At 39.8% G+C, this 18,054-nt stretch overlaps 1 protein-coding gene across 3 annotated transcripts in view; it reads left to right on the forward strand.

Annotated features, from left to right (window-relative positions):
• Positions 1–18,054, forward strand: part of fnip1 (folliculin interacting protein 1) — a 41,731-nt gene that overhangs the window by 722 nt on the left and 22,955 nt on the right. For 2 of the 3 annotated variants that reach the window (XM_026181212.1, XM_026181214.1), the window contains exon 2: positions 15,320–15,449. In XM_026181212.1, coding sequence (XP_026036997.1) covers positions 15,320–15,449 — 130 coding nt within the window. Of the gene's footprint in view, positions 1–7,669; positions 11,040–15,319; positions 15,450–18,054 lie in introns of those variants that run through there. The other variant, XM_026181213.1, reaches the window with a different exon arrangement.

Raw genomic sequence — 18,054 nt, forward strand, 5'->3', positions numbered from 1 at the left:
ACAGCATTGTGGCAAGAAAAAACGCACGTGACAGTATTGTCGCGCTCTTTTGTAGCTTATCTTTGGCTGGATCCTGATAACTTGGAGCTAATTAGAAGTAGCATCCCTCGACTTTGCCTCTGTTACTGTACTCTCCACCAGACAACAGAGCAGGACACCGTGGGCTCTTAATGGAAGCACATGTGATCGCTTCATTCGGCCGCTGACGCATCCCATACCGTGCTGCTGTGTCGGTAGACTGTTGATGCACAGTGTTAATTTTACTGAAATAGTGCTAGATGGCGTCTGAATATCACCTAACATTGCAGTGATGTTAAATAGACAAGTGGCTGGAGTTTACTTAGAACACCGATGCTTAGAACAAATGCAAGATGGCTTGTAGTGATTATAATATTTCCTGCACGCGTTGCTTGTGTTCCACACCCACTAAAGCAGATAATCATGTCATTTCCCATGTAGCTATAGAAAACATTTATCATTTCCAAACACCAGTGCTCTTTGATATTTACCTATAAAGATCTGGTCATGTATTTTAAAAATTAAAGGCAAGTTAACGCAGTATTGCGGCGACATGTTGCCCAATACTGTCAGGCTTGCAACTGGGCGTCCTTAGCATATATAATGTTTCCAATCATAATCTTAAAACAAAGTTTTATTTATGTATGGAGTATAAAACCGATGTAAGCTGCATAAGAACTCTAAGGTTACATTCAGCCTGACATGGCAATGAATCATTGAGCTGAATGGGAGTTGATTTGCAGTCTCCCTGTGTATTTTCTCTCACACCCTCAGGGTCAGGTCTGCCACCATTGGAAAAACGTGCTCTAAAGCTTTAAATACACTGGCATTGCACAATGTTTCTCCCACCTTGTCACTCATGGGGAAGATATTTACCTGAAAGCGCATCTCCTTGTGGTGCTGCTTGCACTTTGGTCCATGCCTGAGCCAGAGCACGTTCCACTGTCATAAAGGTGCCCTGCACCCAGTGATATAAATGCAATCTGTGTGTGTGTGCGTGGAGGGGCGGGGGCTGACTGGCATCAATCCCAGAGCAAACAGGCAGGCAGCAGGCTTTTCTGTTAGCTCAGTGGTCAGCTGTGCTCTTCATACCTCTGGCATAAGCTTCCCATTCATCAAGCATGAAATGCTCTAGAGAGGACAGAACTGTGTGGAGACATGGTTGGAGAGGGACACTTGTGTGGTAGCAAGAATAGGCTAAGATGCAGCATTAGGAGTTTCTGCATAAAAGAAAAATGGTTAAAAGGAATTTAAAAAACACTGAGTTGAGGGTCTAAGGGAGGAGAATCTAATGGGACAGGGTGGAACAAATAAGTTGGAGGATGAAGTGGTTAGCAACTGAGCATGCAAAATTAAAAGATGGACAGAACAGAGAATATAACGTGACTGCAGTCCACTGGCAGAGGTGGCCTGCAGAAATGATGACGTTAACAGTATTCTGAAGTAGAGCAGGGCGATATGACCAAAAAATTTATCACGATATACATTTGAAAATTTGCGATAACGATATAACTGACGATATAATTGACACTAGACAAAATACTTTACAACTCCTCAACTTTATTAGTGCAAAAACCCCCCAAAACATCAACGTATTTTCACTTAAACAGGCAGCTTTTTTAAGTGCATTAAAGTTATATAAAAAATTAACAGTGCAAATGCAAATTCCTTGCTGACAGTTTAACCAAAAGGCATTTCCAGTGGAAATTGGCCGACATATCCTCAGCATAACCATGTTTAATATCCACAAAACTTAAAAAGAGGTTATACACACACAATACGTAATATTATGTTGAAGCACAGTACGTATCACTCCGCGAGGCGCCTGCCTACGATAGCCGTAATGCTCCGACAATCCATCGAGCAGTGCGGCTTTGTAGCTTAGCAAAGTCGTACTGAAACATTTGACAGATTTTCGAGTGCCATGTACCACATAAAATCGTTTCGAGGTCAGTAAACACAACCAGAATTCATACATACACACGGGATTATAATCTGTCGATTTTCAGAAAAATCAAAGGATTGATTTTAAGTGTGCCGTATTTTCCAAATAACACGGTAATAACGACGGCCCGCTAGCATGCTCTTACCAAAAATAGTGCTTTGTTGTGTATCTGACGGATGAAAGCCAAACCAGTTCCACACCACTGAAGTTGGAGCATTTTTACAAACCTGGTTCATCTGTTTCATTTAACGATCCCCTTTCGCTCTTCTCATTCTGTGTCGCCGCCATGTGCGTATGTAAACAAAGGCACTGCGCATGCGCGTTTTACCCTTATTCTATCGCGATATTTCATTTTCGTATTGTTGCCCAACATTACACCGGTATTACTGTGAACAGTATGATATGGCCCAGCCCTATTCTGAAGTATTTTTTTAAAAAGCACTGTGTGAGAATTATACCATGAATAAATTTGGCTGGGTAGGATGCTGCAGTCAATTTCAATCAAGACGTTAAAAGAAAATGACCTTAAAAACCTCTGACAGGTTGGGGGGGGGAATAAGCAAGCCCAATGTGACACCAGAAATAGCTTTTTTTAGTTTGTACATCAGGCTTATTATTGGCATTTTCCAGTCTATATTTTTTAATATCCAGAAGAGATGAAGTCTTTCCTGTTTTGCAAACCGTTGGCCTGCATACTGCATCACCGACACCATGCACTGCCACACCACTCCACTGTGCCCTCCAGAATACCATAGAGGGCAGTAGTTTGGCTGACCCTGAGAGGAAAGCCTAAAAAGACTCCTGTTTCCCTGGCTGCGGCACCTGACTGGGGACGGCATACTGTACATTACACCAAAAGCCTTTGGCTCATCCTGTAGCCAGTCTGAGACCTGATCATTAGCCAGTAGCTTTGTCCTCCCACTCACACCCAAACTGCTTGTCCTGGCAGCCTGCTGAGGAAACTTCCTACATGACCTGCACTAACAGACAATATACGAGTAAGAGAGTAAAAGCAGATTTACTCAAGTTTGACGTTTTCTGTTTAATATATAGATTCGTGGAATTAAACTTTTTCTATGGTAAACTAGGACTCACCTGTTTCCTTTTCAAGTTGATATAAAATGGTCACAAGTCTAGAAAATATAATAAAACTTTGGTGAATTTAAAATAAATTAAATTAGTACAGTGTATTCATGTAGATTTAGTAAATCATGTTTGACAAGCTTATTCATTACAGCCTGTGAAAATGCATGACGTTGCATTTGCTGGAGTACTACTTTTTTTTTTGTTTCTCACACCGTGGAATTTATCTTTAAAAATGTTTTATTTATAGTTTGGGAGAAGTCGTGTCTCAGGTTCCTGATTGGCAAGGCGTCCTTCCTCCATTGCGTACTTTCATAACTCGGTGTGTCATGTGAGGCTTTCATCAATCTCAGGCTGTCATGTTTGTTGAGTGATCACATGGTTACCAAAGTCGCTGGCAAAAAAAACCTAAGCATCTTTGCAAGTGTTGATGAAGATGCACACTTTGTTTTGTTTTTTTTTGTTTTTTTTTTAAGTAATGCTCTCTTCTCTTTTATCCTGTTGCTGTTTATCTAAAGTTATGAATCAACATGTGATCACTCGTACTGTCTCAACCCTTTTATCGCATCACTATCTTAAAAAATTCCCAGCTTGACTCTAAAATGAAAAACCCATCACAGCGTTTTTATGTATGCTTGTTCTGCTCTGCTCTCTGTTTGATTACTTTCTTTTTAAGCACTCACTGTCGGTAAACTGACATGGATTACTGTGAATGTTATAGCTTTATTTTGCAGGGCTGCTTTCTTCCCTCGGTGCATGCTTGTGTGAATGCTGCAAGCGTGCCAAGGTTCTGTAAAGACAGCGGCTGTCATCGGGTTCCTATCGGGGCTATTTCAAGTGGCCACACTCAGGCTTCTCAGAACTGCAGGGTCATAGTAAGGATATAATTTGATGTTAAAGTTGCAGGGGCATCACACACTTTACAGCGGTGCGCAAACGCGTTTGTATTCGTCACAAACTTTTCAGAATGTGCCCTTTAGCTTGATATTAAATTTCTATTACGCTCTGTGAGCCAAAGGGTCAGTGTCTATTCTACTATTTAAGCACAGTGTAATTATGTCTACATGTGCTACCAGAATGAAAATTATAGCGCCAGAGGTTGTATCAAAATGTTTTTGGCAGTGAAATAGCTGTTCTACATTACCTTTAGTATCCTAGCAGGTTCAGCCGTGAAATCTAAGCAGGGCTATTAAAGATGTACTGGAGGCAAAGGTAGAGAGGCAAGTTTCAGATGGAAGGAATATGCAGAGGGCGGGTAGTGGAAATATTAGACAAAGGATGATCAAGATGGAGGGGCCCAGCAGGTTGAAAAGAAGAAGACCACAGAGGAGCCTTGTGGATACATATATTAAAGGGGGACATTCAGATGGTTGGTGTGACAGAAGAGGATGCAACGGAGAGGGTGAGATGGAGGCAGATGATCCATGGTAACCCACGGATCGAAGAGAAGAAACATAATTTACCAGTTAGAATGTGATAACTCAAACCACAGGTTGAATTAGGAGTTTTAATTGGCCTTCGTGTGTCCAGAACATGCGACCTCCCTGCAAACACTGTATGGATCAATCAGCTGTCTGCCATGTGAAGCTCATACTCAGTTTAAGGACCTAAAGGAGTGTCCATACTGAAAGCAGTTCTTGTCGGCTGTAGTTTATAGTTAACAGCTTGTCTCTAATGGACATTCAAGGCTCCACATGCTTAGGTAACCCTCTAATGTCTTTGGTTCTCTGTCGTATGTCAATCCTTTGTTGTCATTGGTAATCGCCTCGCTGGTACCCCTAGCCTCAAAGTTTTATATAATGCTTGCTCAAATTGCGTCACCAGTAGTTGTTTTGTCTGTGGTTGCTTGAAGATAAGGCTTTTATGGTTTCTGGTTACCAAGTCACTGACATTTCCAAATGAATGCTAGGATGATGACTTTACATTTAGCTAGGCCTGCTTATCCTGTGGCGTATACGCATTAAGGAACTCCCTATGTTATTTGCATGGTACAGTGATGAGAGGAGTTATTAGTTTATTTTCTATGACTGATTTGTTGTTTGACATTTCTACTGTATAGCAAGTTTGCATGTGACCTTACCAATACATTACAGATGTACCTGAGAAGATCAGAGAAAATTACATTTGCTTTTTTTTTTTTTACACTGGATACTTGGGGCTGATGCAGAGACACATTTTTGGGTATTGAAATTCTTTTTTATTTGGATCATCATCATCATCATCATCATCATCATCATCATCATCATCATCATCATCATCATCATTTATTTATTTATATAGCACTTTAAAAACACACCTGGTAGACCAAAGTGCTGTACAATACTAATATGCACATAGTAATAGACATAGCAATAAAGTTAAAAAACAATAAAAAAAATAAAAATAAAAATGTCAGTTACCCACAGAGTTAAAAGCCAGGGAATAAAAATAGGTTTTTAATAAAGACTTAAAAACTGGCACTGATGCAGCCTGTCTAATATGGAGAGGAAGGTTATTCCAAAGCATTGGCGCGGCAACAGAGAACGCTCGGTCTCCTCTAAGTTTCAGCCGTGACTTTGGGACCGAAAGCAGCAACTGCTCAGCTGACCGAAGGGAACGAGTGGGGACGTGGGGCTTCAACAAATCAGACAAATAAACAGGTGCCAGACCATTTAGAGATTTAAAAGCCAATAAAAGGACTTTAAAACGGATCCTGAATTCAATTGGAAGCCAGTGTAAAGAGGCCAAAATCGGAGTGATGTGATCAAATTTTCTTCTACCAGTTAAAAATCGTGCCGCAGCATTTTGCACTAATTGCAAGCGTGACAAAGTGCCCTGCCCAACCCCTGTTAAAAGAGAATTACAATAATCTAAACGTGAGGTAATAAAGGCATGAATAACGCTTTCCAAGTCACGCTTGGAAAGAAAGGGCTTAACCTTTGATAAACGTCTGAGGTGATAAAATGCTGATTTTACCACCCCGTTTACATGGTCATCAAAGGTGAGTGCAGAATCAATTTTAACTCCGAGATTTGTGATCGAACTCTTTAGTTGGGAAGTCAAAGCTGCAAGATCAACATCCAGAGTATGAGAAGAACGATTTGGGCCAAATAAAATTGCTTCTGTCTTCCGATCATTAAAATTTAAAAGGTTGTTTGCCATCCATGCTTTGACATCAGTAAGGCAGTCAAGCAGAGGTCCAGTTGGGAGACTATCAGAATGACTAAGAGGTAAGTAGAGCTGGCAGTCATCTGCGTATAGATGGAATGGCACTTTATGCTTTCGGAAAATCGCGCCAAGGGGCAAGAGGTACAATGAAAACAATAACGGCCCAAGAATAGATCCCTGTGGAACACCCCAAAGCAGAGGGGCCACAGAGGATGAAGCCGACCCCAACTTAACACAAAATGTCCTATTTAAAAGATAGGACTTTAACCACATGGATAAACATTTTTTTTTTTTTGTAATTTATCCTAAATGTATATTTAACTCATTCACTGCCATTGACGTCTATAGCCGTCAATGGCAGTGAATGAGTCAATGGGTTAGGGCTGGGCGATATGACCCAAAATTCATATCTCGATATTTTTTAGCTGGATGGCGATATAAGATATATATCTCGATTTTTTTTTAAGCCATAAATTAAGAACAAAAAGAGAGTTCTTAGTCAAAGCTGTGTCCCAGATGTCACACAGGCACTTTTATTAACATACAGCACAGATGTACATGAAAAATTACTCAAAATTAAATTATGAGCATTCATTAAATAATAATGCTCCATAAATAAAAGAAAACAAGGTTGTTTTTGTGCTAAACAAAGAGCTCACAATTGTGCAGTCAAAATGTAAACTAAAAGACGCTGAGCGTAATAACAAAGACAGATTTCACAGCTGCTCTGTTCCCAAGTTTTACTGTGTGACTGATAGCCTGGAGTTTGAAATCCGCTTCATAACCACGTCTCTTACAGGTGCCATTTATGGTCCTTATACACACACAATACGGTAATATTACGTTGATGCACAGTACATATCACTCCGCGAAGCTCCTCGGTAGCCGTAATGCGCCGACAATCCATCAAGCGGTGCAGCTCCGTAGCTGACCAAAGTCGTACTCAAACATTTTTGACAGATTGCTGAGCGCCGTGTACCACATAAAATCAGTTCGCGGCCATCAAGCACAACCAGAATTCATACATAAGGCGCGCTATCAACTTTTGAGAGAATGAAAGGATTTTAGGGTTAGCGCTGTTAGCTCGTTAGCATGTTTAGCTCGTTAGCACGTTGACGCCGTCCAGCCCCACGCATGGGGCGATGCGCAGTAACTCGTTAACGGAGATTTGCCGTGTCCGTCTTGTCGCTGCCTGCATGTGAAGCGATGGGGGAGGAGGGGGAGTTGTCTTCAGTGAAGGCGAGGCGGAGTAACGTTGCGTAGAGACAAAAGTGGACGAAAGAGAGGCAAACTTGCGGCTCCACAACTATAATTATAACGTAACATAGACTATATCGATATAAAGGATATTGTCACATCTTATATCTCGTATAAAAATATATCGATATGTTTTAAAAACTCGATATATCGCCCAGCTCTACAATGGGTTTAACTCATTCACTGCCAATGGCTGGCAGTGAATGAGTTAAGAAGCTTTTACACATAAGTGAATTAAAATAAATCAGTAACTTAGCACCACATAGCAAAGGTATTGATGAGACTGAATATTCTCAGATACGAAGCTGTGGGAGTAATTTATTGGAATTTTGAAAATCAGAAAATTCATATTAACTAATTAGCCTACATTCAATCTCTAAATGAGAAGAGTGTTGAAAGGAAGAAATGACAGAAAGCATGGTGAGGGAGGTGTTTTGATGCAGTGAAATGATATTTGCTTTTTGAGGCGAAACTGAATCTCTCGATCATATGATCTTTTTTTTGCTTATTAGAATTTGATTTACATGTGCAGCACTGACCGTTTACCCCGATTTCTACGTGACTTCCACCAGTACTCTTCAGCTTGATGTTCCGTTCATGTGATTATTTGTGAGAAATAGTCATACACTCGATACTCCCAACTCAGCTGTCACTCATTTTCTGTCATGTGTTGCTGATTCAGAAGTTGTCACACAGAGTTAATCCAGAGTGTACACAACCTCACTGGGTAAAGATAAATGCAGAGGATGTGTATAGTAAGAAAAGTTAGAAGTAAATAAATAAATTAAAAAAAAAAAAAAAAAGTGTTCCCACTGGCTAAACCTTCCACATAAAACATGAGTGTTGTCAGAGAATACACTTAGACTGGGCTACTTTTTGCTTTACTTGTGACCTTTTATTCAGATATGGTGTTTACAGCTAATTGATTATCTATTATATCTGCCTACTTTAATCAGCTAGTCTCTGTGTGTCTATATTGTAGGTGTGAACCGTCATCTCAGGGTGTTCCAGAAATGCTCTCAGTATCATGTGACTGCTGGAATGCAGAAGTCCTCAATGCTACATAATCAGCACAGAAACTAGCTGATATGCAGGTAGTCAGGTGTTTTCAGAGCGTGTGTGACAATATGTTCACTGTATTGTAATGGTAGTTCCCCTCCCCTCATAAAAAAAAAACTTGGACCCTCAGATTATTTTCAGTAGATTAATTATTTAATAATGAATAAACAACTTGTTTACCTTAATCAGTTGATTAATGAACATTTTTCCCATGGAGGTTTCTGTTGGCTTTCTCCAGCAGCAGAGGAGTGTTGTTTCTGTTGTTTGTTAATTTTCAGACTGTATACCATTTCACAGATACACCAATTCCTGCAGGGAAGGTTTCAAATTTGACAACTAGGCAGAAGTATCTTCTACTTCTTGGGAAGTATTAGCACTTGTCTGAGTTTCTGAGAACATATGTATACAATATGAGCTGATGAAAGCTTAGATATGTCTGAAAGATTAGATGTGTTAACTGCGTTTCAGGGTCACATAGTGATTTATGTATTTATAGTTGTTTGTATTGCCTATGTGCCATGCTGGAAAGTAGCACTATGGCACAGAATGACCTATAGCTCACAACTAGCGGTGCAGCTGGTACTCATACATGTTTTACATTGGGGGTTTGTGAAGGTGCATGAGCTGTGTTAGGAGCTATATACAGCTTTCCTATGCTGTCAGTACATGCATATTGATACATGACTTCAGTAGTACTCCTGTGTAATGATCTCTAAAGTCATCACTGAGCAGGCTTCCCACATGGAAAGCTCTCTCTACTTTATCTAGATTCTTCTTGGTGTGGTTTGCTTGCTATTACACACAACCTTAGGGTCAGTGGTTTCAGTCTTTACGCCTGACTTTGGTCATATGTTGCCGCTTTACTTCCCTGTTTCTGTTCAATATTTGCCAAAATGCACTTTGTGCTCTAAAATTTCAAGCAGGGATTTTCAGCAAATAGTGTGCAGTATGTTCAGTGTAGCTGCCTTTTCAAGACAGTTAAGCACCTGTTGATTTTAACATGCTATGACACCATCCAATATTACCCAGTGCTGTAGCCTCCACAGACGGCCCTCTGATGGGAAGCTGTAAAAAAAAGAAAAGAAAAAAAAAGTGAGGTGGAAGCAGATGAAAGCTGAATGAACAAGAGCAGTCGTGCCTTACGTTCATGTAGAAAATTAATGGTTGTGTGTCCGCAGTCTTCGAGTAAACCTATAACCACACAGAACCAGTGTGTAACCACATTAAGGAAGGAAGGCTGCCTCTGCTAACATTAGCTACACTGAACAATCGTGTGTGTGTGTGTGTGTGTGTGTGTGTGTGTGTGTGTGTGTGTGTGTGTGTGTGTGTGTATGATGTCATGTTATGCTACACATTTCAGCTCGTAATTTAATGTTAATTTTGAGTTCACATGCCATATTTGTAAGTTCTACCTGGGCTATCAGATTGTGATCGATTTTAAGTTTCCTGAGCATTTTCTTACTTTTAGATGAGTTTTTAAATGACAAGTAAATTAGTCATCAGGATTCAAGCACATGCAGTGAAATTCCAACTAACTTGAACTTGGGCTTTCAGTTAAATGGCAAAATGCTGTATGATGGGGAAGTTTTTTTTATTTGTTTTGTTTTTCATTGTAGGAATTGTCCAGTTTTATGACACTGTTGACCCTCTTGTGGTTGCTGGCTGCAGAAATGTCTTTTTAAAACACAAGCTGCTGCACCTATCGGAACCCTCTGTCACACACAGCCGGAAGAACGTCACACAGCTTAGGCAGAGGGGATGTTTATGTAACTGTCTCTCTGTCTCGAACACACACACACACATTCTAGTGGCATGAGAGAGTGAGAAAGCTAGGGCTCTTCGAGGTCAGTATAGGCTGATGTTTGATTCAGTACAGTCTAGGTAACAAGGCTGCCACGTTTTGACCTTTATCACTTTACACCTTCCACGGAACAGCCGTGGAAGGTTTTGCGTCAGCGTTGCAGTTATATCAAGTTAATATGAGTGGAGAATATGTGACAAGGAATGTAGTTTAGTATTTAAGAATGGGACGGTGACCATTTTTAGGTTGTGAGCAGCCTAAATAAACTGGTCCATTTCTCTGAAGTTCAAGTTGTGGGGAACTTCATTGACAAGATTTGGCAGCTTTATGCTCTTTCTTACCCCAAATGTTTTTTATATGCAGTTTGTTCTACAAGAGAAAAAAATGCATGTTTAAATTAATTGGAGAAAGAAAGAGAAAGCTGATGAATAAGGGAGAGAGGAAAAAAAAGAGCGGGATTCAGAAACAACAGACGAACAAGTCCCTACTGTCACTCTCTTATCACAGCGCTTTCTGGCTGTCAGCGGTCCAGACTCAGTGCTGTTGCCGCCTCGGTACTGTCCAGCACACACAGTGTTCCTGCGATCACCTGATAGTCTCATGTTGTTGTGTGAATTTAGTTCACCGCTATTCTTAGAACCTGGTTTGACTTGGAGAGGAGAAGCAAGAGAGGAATAGAGAGAGGGGAGAGGGCTGGGGAAAGACTGGCAGACTCGCAATGATGCCCAGGTAGGAGTCGGTAATGTTTAACCTGGCCTTTATGCATCCAAGTGGGCACGGTGGTGTTCGTTAAAGGAGGTTTGTGTACAATGCTTGTGCTGTTACCCTTAAGTTTGTTTTCTGCCCGAGTGTTGGGAGCTACAATGTGCCAGCTGGCTGTTACAAGCAAGACCGTAAGAAAGGCAGTCGCTTTTTAACTGTCAGCCTCAGTGGCATTGAACAAGATTGATTCTATCTGTTGAGGTCAAGTTACATAATATAGATTACTGAGTTTGTGGTGAAGCATGCCTGTTGGTTTTGGGTGAGGGGAAAAAACACTGCTCATGTATTTGGGTGGAGTTTCTGTTTTATATCTATGTAATGTCAAATTGATAACTGTTGCCACAAAAGAAGGTGATTCACTCATTTTACATCCTGATTGTTTCCATCTTGTTTTGTTTAGTTTTCTTTGTTGTTGTTTTTTTTAATGAAACATGCAGAAAACATTCATGGGTGGAATGTTTTTTGGGGATTTTTTTTTTCTATCAACAGGTTGCTCAAGGAAATGAAACCTTTTTACACCTGTGGTGCTCAGAATTTGAGTCACTTTTGGTTCAGACAATTGCGGTCACAGCAGTACAAGCATGTAACAGTCATGAAGTCATGTGCTGCTTTTATGAATGACTCCCCTCTCTCCTCTGTCAGTGCTGTGACTGTCACAAGCTCACTGATGGGGTACTTCCTCCTTTGCACTAATTTTCCTTGTCTTTCGCTCAGTGTTGGGTTTTGTTTTGTTTTTTTGTTTGTTGTTGTTTTTTTTCTTTGTCAGATATCTATCTTTATCTCTTTAGATTTCTGGATTTTTCTAGGTCTGTTTTCTTATTGTGATCTGTTTGGCTTTTGTTCTTTGTCTTTCATGCCTGCTCTTATTGTTAAGTGCATCTTTGGTCTTTAGCTGTTTCTTATCTCCTCTTTTGAGTTTATTCTTTGTTTTTGTTTTTTGCCGGTGCTTATAAAAAGATTTGGCCTTTTTACATCTTTTTTCTTTCTGTCCTATCTTTATTTTATTTTTTTCTTTGCTTCTCTTGTCTTCTTCACTGTTATTCTTAAAACAAAGGGAGCACTGAGCCTGGCGTCAAATTATGCAGATTCATTCTGGGTTGATCTGTAAACAGCACGTCATCTTATTTTGTAAATGTCGTACCCATGTTATTTAATTGCTGTCATTTCTTCCTTGTTAGCTGTGTTAGCTATTTAAGCTCTGGAAAGATATCCGTTTGTTAAAGCAGTTTGTGAGAGTTGAAACTTCACATCTTAGATATTACTCTTAGTGCCTCTTACGTAGTGGTGTCAACCAAATTGATCTAAATTATAAACTGTTGTAATATTAATAAATTAACCACACATGAAAAGCAGTGATCCAAAGACATATGTGATACTTAGATGAGCTAAATATTGATACTATGCAATTTGAGGCCATTATGTAGGCCATAGAGGAATTATGCCACCAGTTTGGCACGTAGACTGAACAAATAATTGTTTTTTTCCCCCTTGGATAAAATTGGAGGTGCAGCTATTCATTTATTCTAGTATTCAAGTATCCTATCGATTACTTGATTGATTGATGGAACAATCAGATAAGAAGTACTTTTGTCTTATTAAGGAGTAATAACAAGTATTAAAAAGGAAAAACGCAGGTCTGTCAGAATGAACTGATCATTGGTTTCCAGTTTAGAAATTGCAATGTTTTTAATAGTTTAACTTCTTATGATAGCTGAATGAAAACTAAACCTTTTTACGTTGATGTTTTTATGTGTAAATTATGGCCATATTAAGCTTTTCATAAACAATCACAAGGACAGAATTGTCAGGGTATACATGCAAATTAAAATTATAAAGTAACTAAAATAGCTGTTACTGTCTTTTTTTGGAAGGCTTTTTTAATAGCAGACAAAAAAAAAAAAAAGTTCTCACAGCATTGTCTCCAAGATGGGGTAGATTTGTTTTGTGTTCATTTGTATATTCATGTAAATAAATGTTACTAAAGCCTTGAAATAACAATGTTTTCTACACCCCATGGCTCACTTTAGTCTCGCCCCTACTTGTTCCAGGTATTGCTGGAATATAAATTTGGGTGGCTGCCGACAGCCTTCATCAGGCTGCCTAATTTAAGCGCTGTCTCTCAGACCAAGTAAACAGTTCATCTGCATGTTTTATTTTAATTTCTGTAGCTTACCTTTAGTTTTTCGCTGTGTAAAACAAATAGCATTGGATGGGAGTTCCCCTTTCTTGAGCACTTGGAAGGATCAAAGCAAATTATTTTTACTTTAAGGGCTTTTTTAAATAATTGAGTTTTCCGAGTTACCCAGTGAGTCATTGCAGCCTTAGATAAAATCATATCGTTAAAAAAAAATGCTGAATGCTGGCGATGCATTTCATTGTTTAGTGCCGACCATATGGCTCTGGGCATGGTCTCCCTCCTGTATTTCTACTTCTCAAAGCACCACATGACTTTGGTTTGACAAGTTAACACTAAGGCTACATCATAAAACCCCCTCCTCTTGCTACTCTGCAGGACTGAATAAGTTAGCCTGTCAGAATGCTGGTCATATTTTGACATTAGTGTTTGGTAAATAGTAGCTCACATGCAAGGCATAGACCTTTTCTCTTGGACACATCACCATGCATGACAACACAGGTATTCCCTGCCCCATTGAAGTTCACTTCCTACAAAAATGGAATCCTGCTTTTGAATGTGTGTGTGCTATTTTGATGGCAAGATTGATGGACTTAACAGTTCTTTTTCCACCCCTCCCCGTCAGCCCATTTACTATAAACACTTGTGTTTAGGGACACTCCCTGCTCCCCAATAAAAGGCTATATTTAGGTCAAGCTCTGTGCCCATCTGCCTGACCCATCTATCCTTCAGATCAGAAAGAAATCCCCTACCATCATTCAGTCGATCCAATATCCTGTCATCTTTATAGCTGTCACTAAATCAACCAGGGGGCCGAGTTTCCCCAAAAGCACATGAGGATTCTGGGAGCCTAATGAATGGCAGCTATTAGTCACAGTGAGTTGTAAATATACAACATCATCCTTCAAGTATTACCTGAGATGGCCATCATTAATGAGATGAGCTGAGTGAAACCACAGGTTACTTAGCAACAACCATGGAGCTCTGGCTCCCTGTAAATGGCTTAACTGTTACTTAACAGCAGTCCAGCGATTCCTGCCAGAAGAAGAGTACTGGCATGAAATTTCACAGCAGTTTACAGATACTCTAAATTTCCAATGTGGCTCAAAGTCTTATTAACTATTTGTGTATTGTAATGATCTTAAAAATTTGCATTTGTGAAAATGACTTTTCATTTAAAGAAAGCCAAAAGTTGTATTTGTGCTCACAGTTTTTTAATCATGCTGTAATTCTGGCAGTGGATGATGGCTTAGCAACTTGTCAATGACGAATCAAGTCATCTAGTTGAATTGCAAAGTGGTCACACAGGCTGATTAGTTACATGTGCATCTGTGAAGGTACGTGCTGGAAAGAAAAGGCATACTTTGTATTATATTGTTAATGTGTTTGCTTTCTTTAATCCAGTTACATGACTGTCTTGGGTGACTTCTTTCTAGCTAGGTACACCATGAATCCGTTAGGGTTAGACTGGTAGTACGTTCTCATGGCACACTTTGTGTCTCCCTATTGACTCTGGTATGACATGGGTGAATGACAGCTGTGGCATGGAGAACACTGGCTCTGCCATAGCTGTGGGATGAGTGACGGCTTAAACTGTGCTTATTACAAGGTTGAAAGCATGTCAGATTTACATTTTCTCTTATGCACTGAGCTCTTCCAGTTTTCTGCAAATGAGAATTTTGCTTTGCAACAAACTCAAGTACAACTCCAAAACATCAGCTTCAAAGATATGCTTAGGATCCACAATGTCAATGTTCAAGTTGCATTACTGCAAATGTTCTTTGCAACCTTTACAGTAATGCTGTAATGTCTCCTATGTTTGTAATTCAAAACATTAGAGCAGGACTGCATCTTGTATGTGTATGTGATTTTGATTTTATAATCCACAAAGTTATGTTTTTGCTCTGCGTATTAGTTTCTGCGCCAGATTGTTTCAGAAGGTATTTTGTTACCACATTATGATGTTGTTATTAATGTACAGGTTTCTTGGATATGGCCCATAAACCATCAGGTGTGTGTGTGTGTGTGTGTGTGTGTGTGTGTGTGTGTGTGTGTGTGTTAATTCACTCTCATGTGATCCCACTTTTCTCTGTCCATTATTCCTCCCATTTAGCTGGCCACTTCCCCAGTTGGAGCCCAGTCAGATCAGGCTGATAGTGTACCAGGACTGCGAGAGGCGTGGCAGAAATGTCCTGTTTGACTCCGCCGCCAAAAAAAGGGCTACGGAGGAAACCCCCATTACTGTAAGTCGTATGTCGTTTTTGTTGTTGTTGTTGTTGTTTTCGTTTCCCCCTTCGTCTTTATGTGCTTGTGAGCTGCTGACATTTGGGACATTTCCTAATTGCTGATTTTAAAACAAAAAATAAATAAACAAAGAGGTTCCCACGGGAACAAATGATGCACTAAAATAGCTACAGACGCTGTTGCAAAGTCTAAAATCTTTGTAAAAATTGATGTATTTACAACTACTAACTTTTTTTTAAGACCTTAAACTTTGACCTCGAAAGCTCAAAGAAAGTTATTGTAGATGAAGAAAGATAAAAGCAGTGAGACATAGGCAGGCGCAAAACAGAAACCAGTCACGCTGCCGTGACATACAGAAAGTCATGTGCCTGATTCACAAAGTCCAGAGGACACTAGCTGCACCTTAACCTGTACTACACCTCACTTCCCCACAGAAAGTTAAAAGACAGGGAGTGCACCTGGTTGGGCTGTTTGTGAGTTTGTCTTTTTGTTTAAGATAAGGAATTTCTTTTTCACAAAAAACCTGCTGAATGAATACTTATAAGTACTCTTATAGTCAGCATTCTAGGGCAAGAATGCCACAAAGGCCATTATTACCTGAAAACTCTTCAAACAGGAAGTGTCTTTGTTTGTGTCACTAAGCCTAGATTTAGACTTAATTGCCAGCACACCCATCTAGTGAGACTTGAAGATGGAAACTAACTAACTTATGCCATATAACTACCAGCTTTGGGTATATTTTTGAGTTGGTCACAGTCACTGCTTTTACCCTTTTTATTTCTTTGTAACATAACTAATATTTTTATACTGCTGCTGTTTGTTCCTTTCTGGCCCTGACCGGTTTGTTCTGGTGCTGTTATCTCCACTAATAATAATAATCGCGTCAGCTGACAGCCCATGTGTAAGCAGCATTCTTTCATCCTCACATGACAGCCATGTCACTCAGTTTTCTGTTGTTGTTTTTTTTTTTTCCTCCTCCCTTTCCTTTGTATTTATCTTATTTTGTTTCAAGCATTTTAATTTATTTACCTAAATGTGTCATCTCTGCCTTCTCTAGCTGCCTCCTTTTAATCTATATCACTGTGATGGCCTCATTAGCGTCCTCTGCTTTTTCTAAAATAATCTGGTTGTTTTTGTCCTCTACATTATCCGTGTAACAGTTTTATATATATTTATAAGTCACTCTCTATCTTTACAACTGTTAGCTGCAGTCAGATGATATATATATACGTGCACTTACTGGCATTTAAAGATTGTTTTAATATAAAATCTCACTGGATCATCTATTGCTGTTATCACGTTCACCTGTTCTCACTTGCTCTTGCATATGAGAAAATGACTTTTCTCTACCATTGCTTCACACATCTGTCTTAACCTGCCTAATCTTTCTCTGTACCTCAGCTGTCTTTCTTTTGGTCCTTGTTGTCCTCCATAATATACCCTGCCTCCCTTCCTCCTGTCTTTCATGTCTTTTGACTTCTCATTATACACTTCCCTGTTCTTTCTCCTCTCATTTTACTATCTCTTCTGTTGCCTCCATATTTTAGGACTGTGTTTTGCTTCCCCTTAGGTTTGTTTCTTTGTCTGCTGACCAGGTTTCCTCTGCTTTGCCATACCTTCTCTTGCATGACTCATCCACTTATCTCATTATCATATCTATAAGTTTGACATATTGCAGGCACACGTTCACTTCCTGCTTTGCTATATGGCCACCTGACATTGAAATTAGGATGGTATATTTGCTTAACTTCCTGAACTCATTCACCTCAACTTATTGAAGCGTTACATTTAAATTGGACCTGGGCCACGTACTGTATATAGTAACAAAAGCAAGAGTTATGTTGTGTGTATGTTTACATGTCTTGCAGAGTGACATTTGTTTGCAGTGAGTACATAGATACTGCACCGACCCTGCTTACTGCATTATGTGTTTGTTGCTTGGGTTTGAGTCAATATTTTTGGTGCATTCTGCAGCATTAGGCCTTTGCCAGTTACTCTTTTCTCACATGACAGGTTTTTGGCAATTCGGATGAATTTATTTTTGAGAAGAGATTACAGCTGCAAAGCACAGAAAAACAGAATGACTAATAGAGAAACAAGGGACCAAGCAAGAGAAGCTGGACAAGGGGAGATATATGTGATGGGGTCAGCAAGAGTCAGGAATGAAGAGAAAGAGGGGAGATAGTGGGGAAGAGGAAACTGCAAGAAAATGGAGAGGAAAAAATGGAAGACGGCACTTGTTCTGATATAGAAATAGATTTTCAAAGGAGAGGAAAAAAGCTGCAGAAATTGGAGAGGGATGAAGTTAGAGCAGTTGAGGGAGTGGAGAGTGGAAGGGGGAGGGAGGGAATGATTGCAGTGCTGCTCAGTCACGAGTTTTCGAAAGAGTCATATGACTGGCAGTCACATGCTTGCGGAGTCTGTGTACATACCTCACACTGCACTGCAGCAGACACACACACACACACACACACACATCCGTGTGCCTGTTTGGCACATGCATGTTCGCAGTGGCTTCATAACCGTGGTTGTGCTGCAAAATGACCTTTATAAGTGAAAGAAAACATAAGCTGTATGCAGCAGGATTACGTAATGAAGCACAAA

This window comes from Astatotilapia calliptera, chromosome 10 (genome assembly GCF_900246225.1).
Source record: "Astatotilapia calliptera chromosome 10, fAstCal1.2, whole genome shotgun sequence".
Taxonomy (NCBI): domain Eukaryota; kingdom Metazoa; phylum Chordata; class Actinopteri; order Cichliformes; family Cichlidae; genus Astatotilapia; species Astatotilapia calliptera.